General features: G+C 44.2%; 1 protein-coding gene across 2 annotated transcripts in view; it reads left to right on the top strand.

Moving 5' to 3' along the window:
- The first annotated feature begins 358 nt into the window (after positions 1-358).
- The window catches only part of zmym2 (zinc finger, MYM-type 2), a 40745-nt gene continuing 14380 nt past the window's right edge, over positions 359-26723 (top strand). The window contains exons 1-11 of one of the 2 annotated variants that reach the window (XM_079562836.1): positions 359-436; positions 12965-13081; positions 17114-17318; positions 17403-17611; positions 18616-18751; positions 19959-20062; positions 20382-20530; positions 21591-21753; positions 22936-23148; positions 26300-26450; positions 26522-26637. In XM_079562836.1, the coding sequence (XP_079418962.1) occupies positions 12980-13081; positions 17114-17318; positions 17403-17611; positions 18616-18751; positions 19959-20062; positions 20382-20530; positions 21591-21753; positions 22936-23148; positions 26300-26450; positions 26522-26637 (1548 nt within the window). In that variant the 5' untranslated portion in view covers positions 359-436; positions 12965-12979. Of the gene's footprint in view, positions 437-12964; positions 13082-17110; positions 17319-17402; positions 17612-18615; positions 18752-19958; positions 20063-20381; positions 20531-21590; positions 21754-22935; positions 23149-26299; positions 26451-26521; positions 26638-26723 lie in introns of both variants that reach the window. The other variant, XM_079562835.1, reaches the window with a different exon arrangement.

Raw genomic sequence — 26723 nt, 5'->3', positions numbered from 1 at the left:
CAAATCAAAGACAGTAGGAGATGACAGAGGGCTCACACTGTGGCCTCCGCACACACGACCACAACGTGTTCATCTCAGGAATGATCTCAGGCCGGGCACTTCTCACAGCTCCTCAGGAGTGAACGGTAGGAGCACAAATCCGCTCTCCACATTCTCAACAGTCCGCTGAGCTAGCAGTAGGATAGGCTAATGCTAATAGTCTGAAATACTCGTGCAGTCCGTGTACTCTTGCACATGTGTGTCTGTCCGAAGTGTGGATGTGGTCTAGACTTCAGACAGAGTGGGAGAATCCCGCGGAGGATGAGAGTGGAGGAGGCGGCGCTCTGCTCAATAGACAATCTCGGGAAGAGAAGTGGAAAGTTGTCGGCAGTGCGCATGCGCTCCCGGGATTAATGTCAATGCACAAAAGTGGCGCTACAACGTTCGGTCTCCTCCGGTAAGCGATCTTTACGGCTGTTTTCCTCCGCACTCACGCTGCTAACGGCTCAAAGTTCGGGAGAGTTGCGGGGACGGGGGGCGGGAGTGCCGGGGCGCCCCCGTGGGTCTCGGGCGGAAATGAGGCGAATGTGGGGCAAGAAGCGGTTCATTTGGGCAGATTTGCCCCCGCTCTCGGTATTGTTCGGTTAATGGCGGACGGCAGCGGCGCCTCTCTCCGCTGGGGGTGTACGGGGGGGGGGGACACGCCGGGCCCACGCCGCTGCCCTCCACTCGCTTTAGCGCCACAAAGTCAGCACTTGTTTGGAGGGCCGTTGTTTACGGCCGCATGACACGGTGAGGCTGAGGTCTCCGTGAGGGCGCTCCTGGTGGCGAGGCGCGGTGAAGGAGCTGATTGCGAAGGCGCTGTGTGCGGACTGTGTGCGGACTGTGCGCAACTTTCCAATTAAAGTCCGGGCCGCAGGTACCCGGTACCGCCGCTCTTCACCGGGGGCCACACGGGCTCACGCGCCTGTCGTCCCCGGGCTCTGGAAGTTGCGCATATGTAGGCCTAGTTGGGGTTTCTCCGGTAAGTTGCGGTCGTTTTGACAATGGCGCAGTGTGTGCGAGAGCTCTCCTCCCCTCGATCCACTGCCGCAAGCGGCGCGTGCAGATCAGGGCGACGCTCCCCAGTGCTCCGCTCCCCGCGCTCAGAGGCGATGCTTGCCTTTCTGTCTGGCCTGGATGGAAAATCTGCCAGTTCCATAAGCAGACGTGTGTGGAGAGAGGACGCAGAAGCAGAAACTTTAGTCACTCACTAAAAGTCAGCCTCATGTCCAGCCCAGAAGAACTGTGTGAAAACTTGACCACCACTGTGTGTGAACTGTTCATGGGCCAGACAAACCCAATCATTTTCCAATATATTGTCACTATTTGTTTGCTCACACGCCTCCTAGTGGTGGTGACAAATGAAGCCCCGCAAGTGAAGCTTCACAGCCCGACTGCTTCAGATAGTTCTCAGCTCAGGTCTCAGCTGGGTTAGATTTGAACGATTTACAGTCAATAAACTCAGCTTATTTTCTTGAGTTGAAATCTAGTATGTAAGAGCTTCGATTTTTGACGAGAATATTTCTTTATCAAATATATCCACACATAAACCCAGCAGTTTACTCAATCTAAAGCCTCGCCTGGTTCTCCACCTCTCATTCTCTGTCAGGCTCTGAATGAGTGAGGAACAGGCAGGTTGAAGTGTGAGTCCTCTATTTGAACTTGTATTGCCTCCTGCACTCGGTTAAAGACTTTGTACATTTTGGCTAGAGTTTCCTTGGCCGTGTTCTGAACGTGGCTGTTTTGTCAGCTCTGTCTCTTCTGGGAGTATGTACTTTACTGTGGCCTACAGATGAGGCAAAGCTATGGTACACATTCTATGGATGACCATTACCAAATACACAATCTCGTATCAAAGTGTCAGCCCGTGAAGTGGATCATGAGGAGGTGCTGCTGTTCAGCCCATGCCACCACTGTCCTGTTGAAACCCCGAGGGCTGGTTCATAAAACAAGGCGTACTTTGTCATTTGGGTTTCACAAAACCGGGCTCAGAGTCTGGCTCAGTTACTAAGGAACTTAAGTCAGAGAACTTAGCCAGGTCTGGAGCAGTCCAAGTTCTCGGACTATAAGCCTAAACTCTTTATGAACACTACACTTTTGTTTTAGTGTTAGATATCTTCATGTAGCCTCTTTGTTTCACTCGACGTGGAATAAAAATGATGAGTTATTGACAGGCTCATTAATCACTGCATTATGCAACCTTCTATGTATCCGTAAACAAACTACAAGCTTCCGTATATCGACTAGCTGGCCATCGTCTCGCCGTCCCTCCTCGTTCTGTGATTGGTCCCAAATCCATGCGAAAAGTAGAATCGAGCAGCATAAGTCACAGTGCACAGACTTTGTTTAATTTGCATACTGCGCTTGTGCTAGTGAGCATGTGCTGTAGGATTTGGCATATTTTTATTGTAGTGGTCATTCTGCCGAATCAGTGCCTCTTAGAGGGATATTTCAGGATTTTTGACATAGGGCCTCTTTTCCTAGTCATCCAGAGTGTTGCTGATTTCTGGAGATATATATTTTTTTGTAATTCATGCAGTTCTTATATTTGAAGAGCTTTGTGGCGCTAGGCTAGTGCATCAGCTAGCCTGCATTAAAAACCGTCTGACCCGCTCCACAGTGCACCTGAGGCAAATCACTTATAACACCAGACTAACCATATAAATGTCTGTGTCGATGGCATCATTTTTGAAATATAACTGACCTTGCATCACATGAATGATCGCATTTTGAGGGACTATTTTCTAGCAGATCACTCCGCCGCTGTGTAGCTTATACAACCACGAAGCTGATGCTGCTCGAATATAAGTTCTTTTAAATGCAAAATGGTTAAAATTATTCTATGGACACAGACATTTATATGGTAAGCTTATATCGTAGAAATGCGCTAGCCTTGCACTAGCCTAGCACCATGTAGCTCTTCAAATATAAGAGCTGATATTTTTCAAATTGGCATATGTCTAGGTGCACAAAAATGTTTGGGGGCCCCGGGCCATCTCAGTCTCTCTTTTTCATTTTTATTTCTCTTCCTCCCAGGAATGACAAAATTTCACCAATTTGCCAATTGCAGGCTAATGCTAATGCTAACTAGCACAGAAGCACATGCTGTACCCACTGAAACTACGGCTGCGTCCGAAACCATCAAATTGTCGCCTCTAAGCACTAACACTAGCCACTAATCCTGAACCTTTCATGGGGTCGACTGTTAGATCCCTGCAGTTAGGGAACTAGAGCTTCAGAGCTATTTTGCACAATCCGACCCTCATTAAACAGGGGAAAGGGAAGTGACATCACCAACAGTTGTTTTTCTTCTTCTCTAAAGTTATTGGTGGAGTGCAGGCCAAACAAAAGTGCATGTCGCCCCCTACTGTACAGTGTCCAACAACAACAACAACAACAATATAGTGTCAAAATAAAGACATTTAAGGAGAAATAAAATCCAAATGAGCCATATATTTCCCTTTTAGTGTTATTTTATCTCAACAGCTGTTCCATAAAGCTACATTATGCAAATGATCCATGTGGCTTAAGTTTCTACTAAACTGTCTTCATGTAAACCGTTTCCTGAGGCGTCTCTTTAACACTGACATGTGACTGAGCTGTGGTGACGACATGGATTTTATCACTTTTATAAAGTTTGGCTTGTGCAGAATCTTTTTTTATTTTGTATTATTGTTTATTATTAAATGTGCTCCTGTCAATCAACAGTGGTTGCGCATGAATCCCTCCAGGGTGGGGGCGAGGGGGGTGGGGGGGTTTGGCGCAGTGGCTTGTGGGATAGCACATAGCTCCTAATCACCGGTTAGTTAGCATCAGAGGTCCCTATGCTAAAGTGGCTATGATAGTTAGCATTGAGGCTCCTTTCCCTAACTCCTTCCTAACTGACAGACCAATTTGGACACTTCTTATCATGGCGGACGCTGACTCACATCTGATTTGGCGTAAGAGCTCTAACCAATCTGCTGGTTTCGGACGCAGCATACATTTCTTATAGATATTGATTAAATAAGTTAGAATAGAAACATTCTTAGATTTATACATTATATATTGGTAACAAGAATGATGGGACATATTTGCTAGCTACAATTTACAAATTTTACACCTTTTTATCAAGGCCAAAAAACTCATTTTTATGAAAATTAGATTTTTGGATTTTCTTTTCCTTTTCTTTTTTTATTATATTGTTGAGATTGTTTCAAAACTATTAAATATTACAAACAAATATAAATAATGTAATAGTTGTCTTTCAAGAACTGGCTGTGATTGCCGTTTTGTGGCTGTTTATTTCCTTGGGACGCAAAAGGCACTGTTTTGGCAGAATGACGTTTTTGTTTGTATTCACCTGCTGTGGTTTTGAACTAACACTAATGTTCATCAACATACTTGGGACTTGTGCCACTTCTGTATGTCACATTAGGGCTATAGTTTGTCTGTCTGACAGAGTCAGATTTGTAAATGTTGTAATGACGGTTGAACACCTGTGTGATAGTCATATAAAGTTCTCTGATTCCTCTCCTTGCGTGTCAGATGTAAAAAGTGCATGTTCTGCGATAGTCTGTCCGTTCCTCCATCATGGCCGTGTGTGTTCAGGGGTTTGTGCGGAGCTGGCCGTCTCCTCTCCATAGTCTTGAAGCTCGATCGTAAGTTTGCCGCTCTCCTGAGGGCAGCTCATTCAGTCACATCTGCCCTGAGCACAGCTGGAATACGCCTGAGCCTGAACTCGTGTTTACGCTCAGTCAAGAGTTTCCCCAAAGCTGCACATGAACACAAGCACAAGTGTCTGTGAACAGGCCATTCCTCATTTGAAAGCTAAGAACCTCCAGAGTTCAGGAGACAGCACTGTCACAGACAGGGAGTTGGGACAGGGAGCTGGGATTGAGGACGATTGTTTCCAAACTGGTTTAACTATAAAAGAGTGGAGCTCATTCTGCTTTCTGATTGGATCATTGTCCTGAGACACAGATGCATCATTTATTATATTTACAAAGTACAAAACACTTTAAAAACAAAGGAGTTTTTCAGCAAAAATACAATCTTTTTTTTGTCATTTCTGTTCTTTTTGAGTCTGAAAACCATTCATCCATTACTGACATAGTTGTTAACTATTCCATTAATCCATTAGTTGGTGATGAATCATGAATCATCCTTAGTCAAGAGAGAGAGGCCCTGATTTTCTGACAGTTTTATGAAGCAACCTCATGTATAGGTGAGGCTGGATGATATGATTAAGTCCTGAACATTTAGTGCAGGCTCCAGTCGAGCTGGTGCAGGAGACAGTTTCTGAAACTGATGGAGAGTGCAGTTACCGTTGTTACAGTGTTTAAAGGGGCTAGATGCAAGTTCGCCATTTTATACTCACCACTGCCACCTCAGACCATATGTGTAACTGCACCTTCTATATTAAGCTCGTGCATGTCGGCGTTTCGGACCGAAGTGACACCTTTTTGAGTGACAGTGCAGGATTTTAGAGGCAGTTGTGGTGAACAGGTCTGGGCTCATTCTACACATTAGGACATGGCTGGAACATGTAGGGGGAGGAGAATACATCATTTTAACATTTTTCAACTCCGTATAGTCCCTTTAATGTAAGGCTGGACACCATAATGATCAATCACAGTCTTAGTATTTCATATTAAAGCTGCACTAAGCTATGTCTCTTTGATTTTTTTTCAGTAGTGAACACTGCTCTGCCAATGATGCTCGGATTTATTTGTTGAATTTCTTGTAGCAGCGTTTCATTTCTAATTGGAACCTGCCGTGGATAGCTTAAGATTGAATTTCTGATGAGTTACCCCGTCCTAATGAAGGTGTCGGGGCTTAAAGTATTCTGGTCGAGGGGCGGATTTCTGGCTTGAGGGCGGGTCCGGCCTCCAGCGCAAGCAGAACGTATTTATCAGGCTGCAAATTATTTGTCCTTATTTTCTGCGCATTTGTGAAAAAAGTCACCTTTCCTGCACTTCTTGAGGTCCCTGAATGCATCTTTCCTTGCTCAGGCCTTGCTCTTGCGTGATTCCTCTGAAACCACAACAACCGCCATGCGCATGCAGTAGCCAGTGTTATGGCTTATTTACAACATTCCACATGTAAAATGAAGCTACAGCCATCTTTATTCACAAATACCCAAACTTAAGAGTTTCCAGTGGGGTCTATTTTTTCTGTGAACACAGTGGCGTGTGCACGTTCCTACGTGCACGTCAGTGCGAGCCAGCCGGTGTCGACCCACTGGACACAAGACATTTGGGATCAGTCCTACAGCGACGGCCAAACCTAACCAACAGTCTGATTAATCCTTTATTTACTAGATAATTTAGTAAAATATTGACTTTACACTTTGGTCTGTACTTGTATTTTACCTCCCATATATTGTATCATATATTATATTAAGTGTTTATTAAGTGCATTTTTTTTTCTTTTAAAGTACCTTTAAAGGGGCTGGAAGCAAGTTCGCCATTTTATACTCACTACTGCCACCTCAGGCCATATGTGTAACTGCACCTTCTATATTAAGCTCGTGCATGACGGCAATTCGGGCCGAAGTGACACATTTTTGAGTGACCGTACAGGATTTTAGAGGCAGTTGTGGTGAACAGTTCTGAGCTCATTCTACACATTAGGACATGGCTGGAACATGTATGGGGAGGAAAATACTTAATTTTAACATTTTCAAACTCCTTATAGTCCCTTTAAAGTACTGGATCGATACGGAGCATCGATGAAAGTCCTGGTTGAGCCACAGAAAGTTCAGGCTCAGGATTATTTTTCACTTTAAGCCCTGGGATACTAATAATCATGACTCCATGGAGACCAAGGGTTATCAGAACGGATATCATTTGGTCACAGAAATGAACAACTATTAGAATGAATACCAACTAATCCATTATTGATAGAATCATCAGTGATCGAATAATAATAGTTCCTACAGGTTGCCCCAGGGGCATGAGGGTGGGGTCAAATTTCCCCACAGGGATTTATCAAGTATAAGTTATAGTTGACTAGAATACGTTAAACATGTCATGTGTTGATAAAAGAAGTTTTGTCCATCAGACAAAACGGTATGAAAATGTCACAGGAAATGTGCAAATGTAGCATTCTTAAAGGGACTATACGGAGTTTAAAAATGTTAAGATGATGTGTTTCCTCCCCCTACATGTTCCAGCCATGTCCTAATGTGTAGAATGAGCTCAGACCTGTTCACCACAACTGCCTCTAAAATCCTGCACTGTCACTCAGAAAGTAGTTACTTCGGGTCCGAAGTGCCGTCATGCACGAGCTTAATATAGAAGCTGCCTGAGAGAGACCTGAGGTGGCAGTAGTGAGCATAAAATGACCAACTTGCATCTAGCCCCTTAACAAAACTAAAGCTCTTGTCTGCTATCCAGCATCCTTTTACCTTCACTCTGAGAGTCCTGTTTGCTGTCACAGGCTCCATCCGGTAAGTAGTCGGCTTTTGGCTGGTTTGAAAAGCAAATGGCCGGTAAAAATATTTTCCAACGGCCAAATTGAGCGACAGTAGAATATATGGAGAGAATATAGAAAATATATGAAATACAACATATTGGCTTTAGAGGCGTTTCCCTCAGCCAGTCTGCGCAGACGCCTCGGCTTAGTTACCGGTGAGATATCCCTTTAAGCCAGGGGTGTCAAACATACGGCCCGCGGGCCTGATCCTGCCCACGAGATGATTTAATCCGGCCCCTGCCCTGTAGAGCATAAATTCCAGAGTATGTCCAAAAAAAAGTAAGTCTCTAGCCCATTCCTGTGCGGAGTTATGATTTTTTTAGGGATGCACCGATACCACTTTTTCTAAAACCGATACGAGTACGAGTACTTGGATTTAAGTACTCGCCGATACCGATTACCGATACGAGTACAAGGCATTTTCTTCAACATTCTTACTTTTTTTTTTACAGCAGATTGGTTTGTAATTAGTAAATTTACTCATCTACATTTCCTTAAGTAAAGTAGGCAACACATTTAAGAGCAGTTATATTAGAATGGTGCTGATGCCATTTATTTATTTTTTATTTTCATTCAATATAATTTTTAATGTTTAATTTTTATTGCACTGTCCATCATAGACAGAAAAGCCCATGTCCAAAATCTCCCCAATGCCTGAGCTTTATTCATTTATGTATTTTTATTTAACAATAGTATTGAGATGGTTACTCTCTTTTCGTCTTTACTTCAGCTCCGTGTAGATTTTCTCGTGTGTTTTGTAGCAACTTAGCGAGCAGCTACAGCGTTTTCATTGTTCTGCTGCAGCTCATTTTCGCTCAATATAAACATGCTGTATCTCTTTTATTTGGATTTTCTGAGGACTTTTTAGTCGCTGGGTTAGTTTTTCAGATGAATAAACCCCTGGGCTTAAAACGGCGTCAGAATGGCCAAAACTGCGCTAGCCGCGAGTTAGCAACGTTAGCCTGTATGTTGTAAACACTGCAGACGCTGCAGCACTAACAACATTTAGCTCTGGTTAAATCCAGCTCAGACTCTGGTTTAGAGAGCGCAGTCTGTAATAAAGTCAGCTCTATGTGGATTGTTGTATTTCCACTAAAGAATTCTCCAGTTTGTTGCTATTTTCTCTCCTCAGCTGAGAGGTGCGCCTCGTAGGTGCGCTGGCCGCACGTCAAATGGTATCGGTTTCTGGTATCGGGACCTCATGAATGAGTACGAGTATGAGTACAAGCCTGTGGTATCGGCCCGATACCCGATACTGGTATCGGTATCGGTGCATCCCTAGATTTTTTAAAGAATAACCAGAATGCTCATTCTAGCCACTAGGGGGCATTAAATTAAAAAACAGGATAGAGTTCCACACGTGTCCAGCAGAGGGCACTGACATAATAAGAGCTCAGGATATGAACAACACATTATGTAGCCATGTGGTAAATGGACAGTCTGCCCCAGGGCGGCTGTGGCTTCAATAAAAGTTTACCACCACCAAGTGAATGAATAATGACTACTGCACTTTGAGGAACTTGTGACACTTGTAAAGTGCAATACAAGTGTAAGCCGTTGTCATTGAAGAAGCTACAGTCAAGTTGAGGCTTTGATCAAATCACAGCTTATTATTATTCATTTATTGGAAACATTTTCTCTATTATATGTGGCCCACGACCCGCCATGGGAGCTGAATTTCGGCCCGCGGCCCAAAATGAGTTTGACACCCCTGCTTTAAGCCACGTTCATTATGTTTGTATTTTTTAATGGCCGGTCATTTTTGTGAATGGCCGACATTTTACGACCAGACAACGAGCACATGGTTTGTGTTCGGAGCCTCACAAGGCCACGACTTCAGAGTTCACTGTTAGAAGTCCAGCTAATCCATGGCTGCAGCCTCAAAAATAATCCACATGGTCCAAATACAGTGATGGATAGTTTTCCCCTTCAAAGGTAAACTTTTCGGCGGCGTGCATGTGTCCTGATCCTCTGACATATTGGACCTGTCTTTAGTATGAATGCTTTTATTTGTTTCATTGTTGTGTTGTTTTTTGATACTCGGCGTTAGCTCTGAGATAAAAAGTTCTTAATAAAACAGTTAAAGTGGTGAGAAAAAGTAAGTACACCGTGTGGAATTTCTCACATTTCTGCCTAAATTGGTCACTAAATGTGGTCTGATCGTCATCAAAATCATAAGAATGAGTAAACTGTGTCTGCTTAAACTAATACCACCCAAACATTTACATTTGATCATGTTTTTATTGGCCACAACATGTAAACATTCACAGGAGAGCGTGGAATAAGTAAGTACACCCCCTGAATCTCGCTGAACTGCAGCAGTTTTGTAAAGAGGAATGATCCAAGATTCTAATCTGTAACTTCAGAAAAGCAGTTATTGCTGCAAAAGAAGAGTCAGCAGATATTTAATACAGGGGTTCACTTACTTATTCCACGCTGTTGTGAATGTCTCAGGTTTTTTCTGCAAAATACCTTCATAAATTGCAAATAAATTCTTCTATTGATGATATCACGTTGTGCAGGCCCCGAGGCAACAAACCAGCCCCACACCATGATTCTCCTGCTCCAGACTTCACAGTGAGGAGAGGGTACAGATGTTGATGTGCTGTTCCATTTTTCCTCCACACAGGACGTTATGTTTCCCTCCCAAACTTTGGGTCCATCAGGCCACTGAATATTTGTCCAGTAGTGCTGTGGAGAATCCAAGAGCTCTTTCACAAACCAAAGTTGAACAGTTTGGGAGGAACACACAAGGTCATGTGTGGAGGAAAAATGGAAGATGAGGGCGGTCCTCTCTCCTCTGGCCAATCAGAGCTCAGTGCGCTTTAGTGAGGGCGGTCCTCTCTCCTCTGGCCAATCAGAGCTCAGTGCGCTTTAGTGAGGGCGGTCCTCTCTCCTCTGGCCAATCAGAGCTCAGTGCGCTTTATTGAGGGCGGTCCTCTCTCCTCTGGCCAATCAGAGCTCAGTGCGCTTTAGTGAGGGCGGTCCTCTCTCCTCTGGCCAATCAGAGCTCAGTGCGCTTTAGTGAGGGCGGTCCTCTCTCCTCTGGCCAATCAGAGCTCAGTGCGCTTTATTGAGGGCGGTCCTCTCTCCTCTGGCCAATCAGAGCTCAGTCTGCTTTAGTGAGGGCGGTCCTCTCTCCTCTGACCAATCAGAGCTCAGTGTGCTTAAGTGAGGGCGGTCCTCTCTCCTCTGGCCAATCAGAGCTCAGTGTGCTTTAGTGAGGGCGGTCCTCTCTCCTCTGACCAATCAGAGCTCAGTGTGCTTAAGTGAGGGCGATCCTCTCTCCTCTGGCCAATCAGAGCTCAGTGTGCTTTAGTGAGGGCGGTCCTCTCTCCTCTGGCCAATCAGAGCTCAGTGTGCTTTAGTGAGGGCGGTCCTCTCTCCTCTGGCCAATCAGAGCTCAGTGTGCTTTAGTGAGGGCGGTCCTCTCTCCTCTGGCCAATCAGAGCTCAGTGTGCTTTAGTGAGGGCGGTCCTCTCTCCTCTGGCCACTCAGAGCTCAGTGTGCTTTAGTGAGGGCGGTCCTCTCTCATCTGGCCAATCAGAGCTCAGTGTGCTTTAGTGAGGGCGGTCCTCTCTCCTCTGGCCAATCAGAGCTCAGTGTGCTTTAGTGAGGGCGGTCCTCTCTCCTCTGGCCAATCAGAGCTCAGTGTGCTTTAGTGAGGGCGGTCCTCTCTCCTCTGGCCAATCAGAGCTCAGTGTGCTTTAGTGAGGGCGGTCCTCTCTCCTCTGGCCAATCAGAGCTCAGTGTGCTTTAGTGAGGGCGGTCCTCTCTCCTCTGGCCACTCAGAGCTCAGTGTGCTTTATTGAGGGCGGTCCTCTCTCCTCTGGCCAATCAGAGCCCAGTTTGTTCACGTCATTTTAGTCCCAAAGCTTGTACCTTGCCGACCCTGTTTCACCCTGGTCTGACCGGTGGAAACACTTGACGACGTGTGTCAGCTAAAACACTGTGATTGAAATCCCCGTCACTCACCCTGAGCTTAATGAGACCGAGCAGCTGCAGTGAGTGGGGAAGTGTGTATTTGTGCATAGAATCACCAAAATAGCAGATCGTCATGGAAACCAGATCACAATTGAGTTTTTATCGTCATATTACCAGTCCTACATCCCAGTGCTACTAATTTTAGGATATACGGTAAACCGCGGTCACGTCTCCTGAGCCGTAGCCCATGTATCTGTGGCCAAACGGTGAAATCACAGTTATAACCTGAAGAAACCGCATCCAGTGTTAAACCCACTCCAAACGCATGAAGTCAGCGGCAGGATTGAAGGAACAGGCCACCGTTTTCACATACTGAGATATGTTCTTCCCTTAGCTTAGACGAGTTGATGTGTAGCTGTCTGGCCTTTACGTGTGCGCTCTGTCACGTAAACAGAGCACAGACGGCGTTAGCATGTAGCCTCTCCTCTCCTTTTATGGCCCCAAATGGGAGTGAAGTTAGAAGTGACCAAGCTCTTCCACATCTTCCCTATTTAAATATGCTTACATGAGCCTTTACACGATCCGAGTCACTCAAAATGAAACCTGTCGAGCTTGGCGCTTCTAACGTCACTCCCATTTGGGGCCATAGAGGAAGAGAGGCTATTCACCTTATTCCGCCCCGCCCACTATTGCCACTTTTTGCGTTGTTTCTGTGCGCGGCCGAAAAACGGCTTTGTTTTCGTGTAGTAACTGATTTTATGTGGACTTGTCCAGTCCCACATTAACAGATCGGAGAAAAGGGGCGGGCACAATTAATGGCGGTGCCCACGCAAGCCTCCGGAATAAGGTGAATATGCTAACGGCGTCTGTGCTCTGTTTACGGGACTGAGGGCACACATTAAGACTAGACAGCTACACATCAACTCGTCTAAGCTAAGGTAAGAACATATCTCAGTATTTAAAAAACGGCGGCCTGTTCCTTTAATAATCCAAATCTGATCCAAAGGAAGCGTCTCAAAGAACCACGTGGAGCTGCGTTTGTGTTGCGGTAAAAACAAACCGAAACTGTGTGAGGCGGTGCATGGAAATCAACAATAGGTTAATTTGTTTAGGAACTCTTTTGTAATTATAGTGATTCATTAGACATAGATCTGAAACTTCCTTTAGAGAGGGAAAATATCAATTACTTTAAAGTTGTAATTTTATATACAGTATTTGTTTATGTAGCCAGGGTTTAAGCATAAGATAAAAGATAACTGGCTGAAAGTTCAATAGGTTTCCAATCAAAACAATCCCTAAATAGATATAAGAATGTACATATAATGTCTTGTTTATTTTTTTTGTGAAGATTCAGCCAGTACTGTAAAGATTTGGAGAAATTCTCAGTATTTTCTTCCTTAATTTTGATTGTAAAACTGCAATATTTTTCTTCACAATAATCGTGACTGAAAATTTTTGAATCGTGCCTGTTGAGTTTTCTGTGGCCTGGGAGACACCTGATCTGCCCACACACCTGCTGCCTCTGCTCAGCCAATCATAGCCAGTCTCTTTCTGTTGGCAGGTGGTTGCCGTAGCGATGGATGGGGAGTTGGATCTGAACGCTGCCAAAGAGGATACCACTTCCTCCTCCCCACAGCCGGCCTCCCCCGACACCAAAGAGGCGTTTCCTATAACAACAGTAAGTTCTGTTTAATGGAGGATACCCACATGTATGGTGAATGAAAACTGACAAAATACATCAATGGCCATATTGATATATAACTTCAATTGCAGAAAACAAAATGGATGACCGGACGGATGACCTTTTCCTGTCTGCATAAATGATTCTATTTATTTATTTATCCTTTTCACAGACCTCTTTCCCCAACAGAGGTTACAACCAAAGATTCTCCGTCATTTACGGAATATTTGTAGCTTTGACAGAAGATTTTAAAGGCCGTGCGTCATTTTGACAGTCGTTCTTAATGCAGCCCTGCTGTCTGAGCGAGGCCTCTGAGCTCTCGCTAAAGCGCAGCTACATGAACGCTACATGGTTTAGCTTTGTATTTTGCACGGCTACTAAACACGTTGATAAGATTTTACCAATATCGTGGATAAAATCATGCAGGCTCTATTTGTGTGCATACAGTTAATTATTTGAATGTGTACATGTGTGTTCTGGTTCTGACTAAATGTCCTTATTTCAATTGTAAATAATAATAAAAGCCGCTCACGGCAATAAAGGCCCCTCGCCCCTGGCGAAATTTCCCCCTTGCGACTGCCCCCACTCACTCTCGCCAAAACCTGCTCTTGCCTCGACCTTACACTTAGGGCTGGGTACCGTTCGTTTTTTTTCCCGATACCACTACTTTAACGATACCTGCTTTTTGGTATCGGTGCCTTAGCAGTACTTTTTTGATACCCATGTTATTTTAATTGCATTAAAATAATGTGTATAAAAAGTATCGTTCAGGAGAAAATCCTTAAGCAACACAATAGAAAGAACACAGGCCGCAGCAGCGTCACCTGTAACTTTACCTATAACTCAGAATTCCTACTTAAGCTGTTGATAGACCAGATCCACATCAGGACACTGTCTTCTTTCAGCTAAACTTTTCTAAATACACTGCACAGGACAGCACCCACACAGCCACAGCCTGTCACTGCTCCCGAGCCAGAGGGCCCCTTCAGAGGAAACATTGGGAGAGCCAAAAAATATTTAAAAAAACATTGAAAAAGTGTTTAAAATCCCGAAGTAAAAGCAATTAATGCAGCTAGAAATAAATATATATAATTATTATATGATATATAATTTGGGCTAAATTAATAGATATCAGTTTAAAAAGTTAAAAACATGAACGCTCTCTGCAGCCCTGAGCTCCTCCTCAGGTGCTTCCAGAGGCGAGGGCCGTAATATTGAGTCTTTCTGTTGACTTTAGGAATAACTAGGAGACCCCTGCCAGAGGAGCGAAGGGGCCGTGAAGGTTCATAAGGTAAAAGCAGTTCTGAAAGATAAGAAGGACCAAGACCATTAAGAAATTTAAAGACCATTAAAAGAACTTTAAAGTTGATCCTGAAACACACGGGAGCCAATGCAGCAACTCTAAAACCAGTGTAATGTGGTCCCGCCTCCTGGTCTTCGTCAGGACACGAGCTGCTGAATTTTGTAAAAGTTGTAAACCTGAGATCCTCTTTTTGGGAAGACCAGAAAGCAGCGCATTACAGTAGTCGATACGACTGGTGATTAAAGCATGCATGAGTGTTTCCGTGTTGGCCCGAGAGAGAATGGGGCGGACTCTGGCTATGTTCTTTAGATGGTAAAAACCTATCTTTGTGATATTCTTAATGTGTGGAATAAAAGTCAGAGTCAAAAATCACACCCAGGTTCTTCACCTGTGAGGACTGATTAATAGACATGAACGCTGTAGTTTGGGTAAAAGTCTCTCTCTTTGGGCCTCAGGGCCGATGATTAACATTTCAGTTTTGTCTTGGTTAAGCTGGAGAAAGTTTTCTGCCATCCAGGATTTGATATCTAAAATGCAGTTAAAAGTGCATCTGTTGGCCTGGTGTCAATCAGGAGACATGGAGATGTATAACTGTGTATCATCAACATAACTGTGAAAGTTGATTCCGTGTTTCCTGATGACATCACTAAGAGGGTTAAAAAGCACTGGGCCTAAAATCGAACCCTGGGGCACACCACATGTAATTCCATGGACCTTAGAGGAGCAGGTATCCACACTTACCATGAATGTCCTGTCTGTGAAGTAGGTTGTAAACCATTTGTGGACAGCACCAGAGAGGCCGATTTGTTCTAAACGAGTTAAAAGAATAGTGTCCGATCCAGGAGAACCAACACTGTCAACTTTTGTGAATCATATCTTCATATCATATCTATATCAAATCTTTAAAAGGGCCGTCTCCGTGCTGTGGTTTACCCTAGAGCCAGACTGGAATTTCTTAAGAACATTTATGAGCAGTAATAAAATCATTAGGATGGATAAAATTTTGCTTAAAAGTCAGATACTGGTCTGAAATTGTTAAAATCATTACAGTCCAAATTGCTCTTCTTTAGCAGGGGCCTCACCATCGCCCCTTTTAAAGGCAGCAGGGAAGACCCCAATCTGTAAAGTCACTGGAGGAATTTGTTGTAAAGGATCAAAAATTTTGCAGCCACTTCAGGGGTAAAATGACGTTTACTTGCAGTTTTTATTCATTATTATTCATTAATAAAAAGGGGACATCTTTTGGGCGGTCTATAGATAGTGACAAATAAAATCGGGGGGTTACTAAAAATAATTGCGTGGTGCTTGAAATTCGAGTATTGATCAAATAAAATAGGTTTGGTGGCAAGAGTGTTTATACTTATAGAGGCAGTCCCACCACCTCTTTTTCCATATCTGGTTGAGAAGGCACTGCTAAAATTAGGTGGGGAGGACTCGGCAAGAGCGGCATTCGCACCCGCACCCAGCCAGGTTTCAGTTAAAAACAAACGATCAAGATTATTATCTATAATCATCACCCGGACTGAGTGAGCCCTGGCTAATTGACGAGCGGGCAGAGGAGGGAAATTCTCGTTGTCCCAGATGTTGAATCTATTTCCCAGTGCTATGCCATCAGCGTGATGGGGGCAGGCTTACGGGGAAGTGGCTCATTATCTGCTCGTGCTGCTCATCACTGCGGGGCAATATATTTACGTCTGAAGACAAAAAGTACAGAAAATTGGCACCGTAAAAAAATAAAAATAATTTGATACCGCCCTCTACCGGAGGTTTCAGTCGGTACCCAGTAGGACCTTTAAAGAGGTACCTGACATCCTGGTTCTGTTCTTTAAGGCCTCTTCATACTCCACAAGACGCGAGAACTTTGTTCTTGAGGCAAAAAGAACGAGAGCAAAGTTCGTCTGGGCTCTAACATTTTTTACTCCACAAGAAGTGCCACGCCCCCTTTTTCCACAGCCAAAACAAAGAATGACCCAAATAAAACGAGCCATTTGACTTCAAACTATTATAAAATGTATCAGTCACGATATTGCAAACATTTTGAAGATTGACTTCATGTTTAGCCACATCTCCCGCTGGTTTATTATGTTAGAAAATGTTAACGTTAAAGTTTACCTCCATGTCACTCGGTAAAACCATGTTGTTTGACGTCTGTGTAGCTCAGTACGGGTTTTGTCCATCCAAGAACCTTCACTGAACATGTTGGTGACGTTTCCCGGTGTTTGATGAAGGGTCTAAGATGTACAAGCTTGGTATTCCTCTGTCCACGAGCCTGAACCACTCTTTTTTTATCACTCGCTTCTTTCACGCAGGTAGCGCGGGGCTCTTCTGTTTCCTCTTCGTTCTGGCCCTAATGATTTTGCCAAGTATTTTACTGCCGCGAGCGGTGCCGCAAAACTATCCATGTTGTCTCCCGTTTTCCGCACCGGTGTTTGGAAGTAAACATTGGATTCTCGCTTACCGTTTTCGCCAAAATAACCCCGCCCACTAAAAATCCAACCAATCACAGCCAGAGTTCTCGCAGCCCTGCCGAGCAAAGTTCTGCTGAGCTGCTGCGTCAGCAAGACCTGCCGAACAGGAGCTGCGAGAACAAAATGACGTCATTTTGTTCTCGCAGCTATATATAAATAGATATAGATATAGATATTTTTATATTTATTTATATTTAGATATAGATATTCCGGATGTGTTGGATTAGTTGTTGTAAAGACCTGTGGTGTGTTTAGGAGGAGAACGATGACGATGATGATGATGATGATGTGGTTCTGGTGGAGGAGTCGTCCCAGGACAGGCCCAGCTCAGAGGCTCCTGTGGACCCTCCAGCTGAGGCCCCCAGCCCACCTGTGTCTGTCTCTGGGCCTCCCGCACTTGCAGAGCCCATAGTCATCGATGACGAAGACGACTCGCAGCCCAAAGCTCTTCCCTCCAGTACAAGTCAGTGTATAACCCAGGCCGTGCTTTTCTATTATGACGTATAGTGGCCGTCTCTGATTCCTCTTGTCTGATGTTGTGTCACAGCGCCCTCTGGTGACCCCTCACCCGCACACTCCCCAGCTGCCCTCACTGAGCCGGCCTCAGAGATCCGTATATCCAGTGTGACCACTCTGGGCTCCAAGGACGTGAAAGGGGGGAGCAGCCCGGGGCAGGGAGAGGGTCAGGGAGAGGACATGGCACTGAGGATCACCTCTGTGACGTCACTGCAGGACGGGGGGGCTGTCCAAACGCTGGTAAGAGCTCTGAAAGTCTCATTTTGCTCATGCGTTAGAACCTATGCTAGGGATGGTGGTTTGAATCTTGGCTCCTGCTGGTTCAGACAATCATGCTAGTGGGTACCGCCTTTGTCTGTGTGAATGTAGAGTGCAAGCGAGTAGTTGTTGATGACCGGAGGAGCCGACTGGTGCCCTTGCTTTTATCAGTATACTCCAGGGCAGCTGTGGCTAGAATAGTAGTTTATCATCACCAAGTTTGGAGTAAATTAGAAGGGATGAGCTCCCAATCTGATATTTTTGCACATCATGCCGGCCGATATCAAGCCAGTTTTATAATTAACCTATATATTTAACCTCTTAACCCCCACCTGAACCAAGCATGTTTTCATCCAGTTTGGCTTAACCCAAATCTAAAATGTATCAAAATGTGACACAAAATAAATAAAGCCGATAAAGCCGAACTGGAGAAAATGTGCTTGGTTAAGGCCCCCCTGCCTTAAAGGAATAGGCCACCGTTTTTACATACTGAGATATGTTCTTACCTTAGCTTTGACGAGTTCTTTAGGACCTGTCTGATCTTCCCCCGTGCCTTCAGTCACGTAAACACAGCGCAGACGGCGTTAGCATTTAGCCTCTCCCTCTCTCCTCTATAGCTCCAAAACAGGTGCAGATAGAAGCTACCAAGCTCTTCCACGTTTTCCCTATTTAAATATGGTTACGTGAAGTTTTCCACTACAAAGTATCATTACACAAAATTAAACAATGTGGATTTTCTAAGCGGATAAAAGGGGGAACTATATTGTAAGTCGTAATAATACCAGGAGTAGTTTGGAATCCGCACAGTAAAGTGAAGATTACTGCACAGTAACGTGAAGATTACTGCGCGGATTTCGAACTAATCCTGGTATTACTACGCCTTACAATATAGGCTCTTCCAGCAGAATGTCCTTTTCTTGAGCAGTGATGTAGTGTTTGTGGACCTCTCCTTTATGTAGTCTATATTTAAATGTCATTCTGTACAGAATGAGCTGGACCACAGTGAGGAGAATGGGTTGCAGATCAGTAATGCCTTCAGTCTGAACTCGGACGGTCTCGCAGGGTCGGGCCCCCTGGGAGCAGCGGTGCACAACGGAGACGCAGGCGCTGATGACAGAGCAGGTCAGTCCCAGACACAAATCTGAGTTTCTGTCGTGAGTTTGTCCTACAAACACTTGTACAGCCCACTTTAAAATAACTTCACTTATGAAGGAGTCAAATGTTGACATCCAGATAAAACTGTGAACAGTAAAAGTAAAAAAAAATGTGTGTGGTGAAAATAGTGAGCATCAAAACTCAACAACCCATGAAAACTCCGGCTAAAAGAATTCTGTGCATCATTTTGACTTTCCCAAAACCCCGTAAGGGTTAGTTTTGTCGCTTTCTGCCACAATAGTCAGTAACTGTGTTTCCATCAAATAAAATGTGCATCATAAATGTAAATAACAAAAGCAATATAAATCAAAGAGTTAAAAAAAACTGATGGCCGTTGGTTACTTGTACTTAGTCCTAACGGGGGAGAATAGGGAAATGTCAGTGACTCTTTGGTGCAATATCAGTGTGATATCCTCCAGATAGAGGCTCAGTCGGTTGCAATGTGCCATGGACGATTATACAGATGCTCGTCATATAATTAGAATATTCAACTTAAACTGTGAATCTAATATATGACAGACTCATTACATTCAAAGTGAGATATGTAGCACTTTTTCATGATATTCTAATCATGACGAGCACCTGCATTTGAAAAACCCTGGAGCTCCTTAAATTCAACCAGCACAGGTGTGTGGACGACTCGTGCTCTGGCACGACAGGGGAAGGTCTCTTCTTATGTTAGTGTAATATTAAACAGTCTTATTGTAAAGTTAACTGCTGGTTAAACCTACAGGAGCCCAGTGCATCAGCTGCTCGTGCTCTTCTTGTCCAACAGTTCCTCTTTCATGTGAGGATGTTTAGAATACTCTTTCCCAAATCAAAGGAATATATTGCAGAACTCAGTCACTACATTTCAGCTTCAAATCATAAAACATTGATAATAAAGAAAAGATCAGAGAAATGTTAAGCTTTGTAATGCTTCACTTTTAATAATAGATGAGTTGTGTAGCCTCCAAAACATAAATAAACATAAATAAACACATGTGATCTGCTCCTCCTTGTGCATTGGAAAAGCTTTACAATAAGAAATTCACAACAGGTGTTTTAACACACATAGTCTGTTTTTAATCATACGCCGTATTTCTACATAAGTGTAATGCAAACAACCATCGGACCATGACTTTTGGCTTGGCAGCATATTGTAAATAAGTCTAACTGTAACTGTTGTGCACAGATCTGTGGCAGTCCCAGACCGGCTCAGTGCAGCGGAGTCAGAAGCAGCCTGGAGAGGAGCCTTCGGCCAAGCCGTCTTCCGGCGCCCCGGCCCGCACGGTCAAGGTCCTACTGCCTCACACACGCTCGTTGATTCTGTTTTTAACATGAGGATTCACTTCACTGTGCACATATTCAACACAACTAGGACTGTTAACAAGTGAGAGAAGACTTAACCAATACAAGAACCACCTGATTATTCAGAGGCGGTTTGTAGAGGTCTCAAAACTACAAGGTTTGATGCAGAATGTAAGACCAGGAGATTGTACTGCATAATTGTCATTTGCTAATTGCGCAGCTTCCTGACACACACCTGCGCTCCTCCGTGACCTTTGTGAATGTGTATGGTCCCATGCAGATCTAAAACATGGTGTGTGCTGTTCAGGTGACTTGTGCCAACTGTAAGAAGCCTCTGAAGAAGGGGCAGACGGCCTACCAGCGCAAAGGCTCCACTCATCTGTTCTGCTCCACCACCTGCCTCTCCGCCTTCTCCCACAAACCTGCGCCCAAGAAGAGCTGCACCATGTGTAAAAAGTGAGCTAAGTGTGCATGGCTTTGGGAAGCACTACTGATTTTTTTTAGCTATTTTTCAAGCAATATGAAAGATATCTGAAGCAGTATTGTTTCAGTCATAGTGGTTGTGTGAAGTGGTTTGTGGTGAAACGGCTGAGTTTGCTCTTTCTAAATCAGAATGAAAACAGAAAGTACCAAAATGACCCTGATCAAAAGTTTACAAACCCCAGTTCTTATACTGTTACTGTCCCTTTCACATCAATGACAGCTTGGAGTCTTTTGTGGCAGTTGTGGATGAGGTTCTTTGATGGTAAAGCCATTCTTCTTGGCAAGCTGTGGTGCACTATTTGGTTGTCAACAAGGCCTATGATAAAAAAGTGCACCTACTGTGAAATATGGAGGAGTTTCGCTGATGCCACTGGCTCCAGCAGAATAAAGTGAAGGTCCTGTTAGTGTCCATCTCAGTCTCCTGACCTCAATCTCACTGAGCCACTGTGGGGAAATCTCAAACGTGCACTTCATACAAAACAGCCCAGGAACTTGCCAAGAAGAATGGACCGCTTTACCATCATGTTAAAGGGGACAATATACAGTATTATTATTTTGTTTTGATCAGGGTCATTTTGGTACTTTCTGTTTTCATTATGATTTAAAACACAAATGAATGTTCCTTTCAATGGGGATACCTGTTTACATGAAGGTGTCACATGGCTGTGCGCAACCGGGTTATTGCTAATATTCTGGTGATGAACGGGGTTTTGCCTGCATGTAAACGGAGTCTGTGTGAACATGCCATTCATTGTTTGAAAGAAAGAAATCAGTGGGCCTTAATGACTGGGGGCTGGATCAAAAACTTTTACAGCGTGTAAAATGCTTTTGTAATTGTGAATAAATCAAACTGGTTTACTTCTGAATTGGTAAAGTTAAGTGATATGTGTTGTTTATGAGTCATTAGTCAAACTTGTAAATGTATTTGATTGTGATTCCTCTTGCCATCCCAGCATGGGTCAGAAATCTCCACCGAGTCATGTTTCCGTCTGCGCTGGCTGTTGAGTGTGACGCGGTTCTGTTTCTCTCTCAGGGACATCACCAACATGAAGGGCACCATCGTGGCTCAGGTGGATTCCAGCGAGTCCTTCCAGGAGTTCTGCAGCACAGGATGTCTCAGCGCCTACGAGAGCAAGCAGAACCTGCCCAAATCTGGAGCCAAGACCAAGTGCACCGTCTGCGGCAAACTCACTGAGGTCATTTCAATCTCCCATGTCACACAGAACAGAAGGTTTTTTTTCTGTATGTATTTCCATTTGAGACTATCTATGTGAATAACATGCTACAGTAAGACAAATGTTAACTCTGGCAAAATCCTAGTTTCAGTTGAACAAAATCAAAAATTGTACCATTGACATCTTGCACAAGGACGGCATGACACCAAAGGTCACTGCTAAAGAAGCTGCTCACAGAGTTCTGTGTCCAAGCACATTAATAGGGAAGGAAAAGATGTGGTAGAAAAAAGTTTTAGAGCGCTTCATGCTTCCTGCTGCTGACCAACTTTATGGAGATGCAGATTTCATTTTCCAACAGGACTTGGCACCTGCACACAGTGCCAAAGCGACCAGTACTTGGTTTAAAGACCATCCCTGTTCTTGATTGGCCAGCAAACTTGCATGATCTTAATTGCATCTTCCTTGTGAAGAGGAAGATGCAATACACCAGACCCAACAAAGACCACTATCTGAGCAACCTGGGCTCTCATTACACCTGAGCAGACTGATCCACTGATCCACTCCATGCCATGCCACCTAATGCACCTGTACAGATGTGCAGGTGCATTAGGTGCAGATCTGAGTTTGGACAAACCACATGGTGACGTAGAGCAGATCATTCCGTTCATGAGTCTGATACAGAGTTATTGGGTCTTTTTTTGTTGATGGTGGAGGGCTGGAGATATGGGTCTGTATGGAGCATAGCCTCCTGCCTGAGGGGACAGAGGTGAATATTCCGTGTCCAGGGTGAGAAGGGTCAGCTGTGATCCGACCTAAACCCCTCCGGGTCCTGGAGATGAACAGGTCCTCGAGAGGTGGGAGGTTACAGCTGCAGTATCCAGTATCTAATCAGTAACCAGTGTAGACAGTAGACTGGACAAGCAAGAGATATTTTCCATTTTTGCTCAATGTATTGGGGCAGCAGAGAGCTCCAACTGAATTATCTCTCTATAGGAAAGGAGCCATTCCTTTCCTGTCATGATTCATGACAGTCTGATTGTCTTTTGTCTTCATTTGATGTGGTCTTGTGGGATATAAGTAGGCTCGATTGATCATTTTAAATAGCTTGGCTTTTTAATGTATAATTTCATCTTCCCCTGAATGTTGGATCACTGCACAGTAGTAATGGACCACTTACTTGGACCTTTGCTTTTTCTGCCACAGATCCGTCATGAGGTCAGTTTTAAGACAGTCACCCACAGGATCTGCAGTGACACGTGCTTCAATGTGTACCGCCGCGCCAACGGGCTGATCATGAACTGCTGTGAGCAATGTGGGGACTACCTGCCCAGCCGAGCCTCCGCAAACCACTTCCTCCTGGTGGACGGTCAGCAGAAGCGCTTCTGCTGCCACAACTGTATCCGCGACTTCAAACAGGTGCGCTGTTCACACTCCAGAGAGGAGGTGTCACACTTACACGCATGAGTCCCATGTGTGTTCCTTAACATGCGCTGTCTGACCAACTAAATCCAAGGAAATGAGATCAGATTATGGTTCTACTGGGATTTTAAAAATATAGTAAAGGGTACTGAGTACCCAGGGCCCAGAGCAGGGTAAGGGTCATCAAAAGTGCTGCAAAAAGCGTTCGGTATTGTACTTTCTAAATGTCCTCATAATTGATACTATAAGAATTGAACACAACCAGGCTGAAATACAATGGTTGCTAGACAGAAATTTGAACAAACAATAATGATGGATGAATCTCAGGGCCCTGACACCCTTTTAAAAATGTGCCAAATGGTTCAGCCCACTGGTGTTCAGCACCGTGCGCTTCAAACTCAACTTTGATGAGGTGGGCTCTGCAATGCAATGACACAGCTAGGAAAGAGAGATATTAGTTATTGCCTCGCTCTTATGTGCTTTCATTTAACACTAGCCTGTTCTAGCGGAGATGCAACTTTCTTGTCATAAATGACAGTTTAACATGAGGTGAGGCGAGGCCTGCGACTCCTGCCTGCACTAAGAGGATGGTGCAGAGACAGAGACAGAGTCGGAGCCTGACCTCAGTTTCTCCTCCTCTTAACCTCTAAAGCTTCTCTTTCCTTATATTTATTGTAATTGACTGCCACCAGGCCAATACAGTGACAAAAGCCACAGGTTGCTCACGCTTTTTTTTTTTACCAAATTAATTATGCTAATTTGCTGCGCGCCTTTGCAGCTTTGGAGACGAGTCAATGTGGTTCTAGTGAACAGGTGCCTTTTAGCCTATTCCACTTTAACTTTTTAGAACAAGAATTTACTGACAATACACTTAAAGGTATAGGCTTAAATATGTGAGAGACTAAATCAGGCTGAAGTCCTTGAGTTTTTGTTCATGCCTGTGGGCCACAGAGACATCATATAGTATATTTTCAAGTCACAAATGTATTATTCTCAGCACAAATATCCTATGTCCCTGGTGCAGTCATTGTGTTCTACCTGAACATATTTAAATATCTATATCACTACAGGATTAAAGGTTATTCAATATCTGTGACTAGAGCCAATTCAGATTCAATTTAAAGTCACACAATAAGTAAATAAGTAAATAAGCAGACAAACCATGAACTAAGTAACCAGGACAAATCTGAATTGGATATGTGTTTGTATGAGGGGATCGCCGTGTCGTCACGTCCGAGGCACTGGTGGGCAACGCAAATGTATTAACTTGATATTAATAGTTTGATGGTGGGTCAAACGGTTCACAAACGGAGCATTCTGTGAAAAGATCAGTGCTGTAAAAGATCTGTGATTTAAATACACAGCTCTTCAAGTTCGGAAAAATCAGCTGTTTGCCCAGCGGTCACTAAAACATCCGGTGAAAATCGCAGGAATACGATCCTCTTATATGAAGCATTTTTTGGCCAACTTATTTTTTCACCTGGTTAGGCCAGTGTTTTTCAACTTTTTTAGAGCCAAGGCACATATTTTTCATTGAAATAATCACGAGGCACACCACCAGCAGAAAATGTAAAAAAAAATGTAACTCTAGCCTATATTCAGTCGTTCTCATCAAAGTGTCTTGAATTGGAACACCGTATAGTCTCGCTAGCCACAATGCCATTGATCATCACAAATGAACTACCTGCGGCCACTTACTGACATGGAAGAGTATTACATGGTCACTCTGCCGATCACTAGAGGGCACAAACATTCGAAAGCTACATTATTTGCGGATAATAATACATTGATTTAAAAAAAAAAAAAAAGAACTAGGTGAAATTGCATAATTTCCCAAGGCACACCAGACAATATCTCACAGCACACTAGTGTGCCACAGCACAGTGGTTGAAAAACACTGGGTTAGACTATACAGTGGGGGGAAAAAGTATGGTCAAAATCCAATAGAAAGTCTATGGGAAGCTTTTTCCCCGCTGTATATAATAAAGTTATAATAAAAATTAACTGAACTGCACTGTCAAACTGAACCACTGTTATGTGGTTTAAAAAACATGAAATATGAAATGTGAATTAACTGGAGGAGGGGTTGGGGGGGGGTTCCACCGAGATAGTTTGTACCCAGGGCCCAGAACTTGGTGCTACAGCCCTGGGTGAAAATGTTGATGTGACTTCAATGTAAAAGTCAAAACACTCAAACTCCTTCGCAGAGAGCGCCTGTACAGCGTTGTTTCGTTGGAATAGTCCTGGTATTTTACAGCTAAAACAGTGCAGAAGTCGGAATCTGCAGGTCCACCACAGCCAACACTATTGCTAAGCTAGGCTACTACCGCTAACAGCTTCAAACCCCTGAACCTGAACACTCACTGAGGACAATCAGCAGCCACAACAAACACAACGGCTGAGAAGAGTTCCTCGTCATTTAGCTTTGACAGAGCTGAGAGCGCTCGCGGAGGTGCACACTTTAGTTTGGTTATGTGACACAGAGAGAAGTCCCAGAGGAGTTTGAGACATGGTGACCACAGACACAGAGGAACTTAAATGTACTCCTGTAACGGCTGTAAGTTGAGAAAACATGGGCATGAATTTCAGACCATTTCTAAACACATATTTTGAGAGCACTGCAAGAAAAACATTTGTGAAACATTTAAGAACCACATATTTCAGGTGTTTGCTTCTCTCATCTCACCACAGCACACAATCCCATTTGAAATGTCAGATTGTTTTGGCTCATTCTAAACACTTCCGTTTGTGTTTGGTGTGAGTGTGAATGATGAAGTTGACGACTTTTTGACCGGGATAACTACTGGAATAGTGGCTGTTTTTAAAGTTCATGGGGACCGACTCTGAGACCCCACAGCCCCCCTTCAGCCACAGGGCACAGAGAGTCTGTCTGTGCAACAGGAAATACTGATGCATAAAGCAAATAGGAGCTCCACACATTGAAGAGAGACAGGCATCACAGCACTTTGTATAGTTGCCTCAGAAGGTTCAAAGATGAATTAAGTTTGCTTGATTACTCAAAGCACCAATGAAGCTCTGTTTTTGTGATGGAACAACATGGTTTGATGATGCATGATTACCTTAAACCCAGCATCAAATGCCTTTGTAGCTGCATCATGCTCTAAACTGTGCCTTGTTTGTTGTCCAGGCGCACAGTAAACTGGCGAGCTGCGTGACCTGTAAAACCCTGATAAAGACCGGGGAGGTCCTGCACAGCATCGTGGCCAATGGAACCATGGGCTCATACTGCTCCGTCACCTGCATGAACAAGGGCAAAGTCTCCACAGCCTCCCTACAGAGTGAGTATAGAGATCACACATGGAGGGGTCAGGCTTGACCTTTGACTGTCTCTGTCTGTTCATCTGTGCAGATTCCGAGCCCCAGTGTCACTTCTGTAAAAGAAACGCCCTGCCGCAGTACCAGGCCACACTACCAGAGGGCGCCGTACTCAGCTTCTGCAGCTCCCAGTGTGTCACCAAGTTCCAGGTCACCATACCTACAGTCATTACTAGGGGTGTAACTGTTCAGCTCTCTCACAGTTCGGTTCACGGTGCAGGACCCGCGCTTCAGTG

The sequence above is a fragment of the Gobius niger genome, assembly GCF_951799975.1.
Source record: "Gobius niger genome assembly, chromosome: 9".
Taxonomy (NCBI): Eukaryota; Metazoa; Chordata; class Actinopteri; order Gobiiformes; family Gobiidae; genus Gobius; species Gobius niger.
Note: the sequence above shows the minus strand (reverse complement) of the source record. Positions and strands in the feature narration are given on the sequence as shown.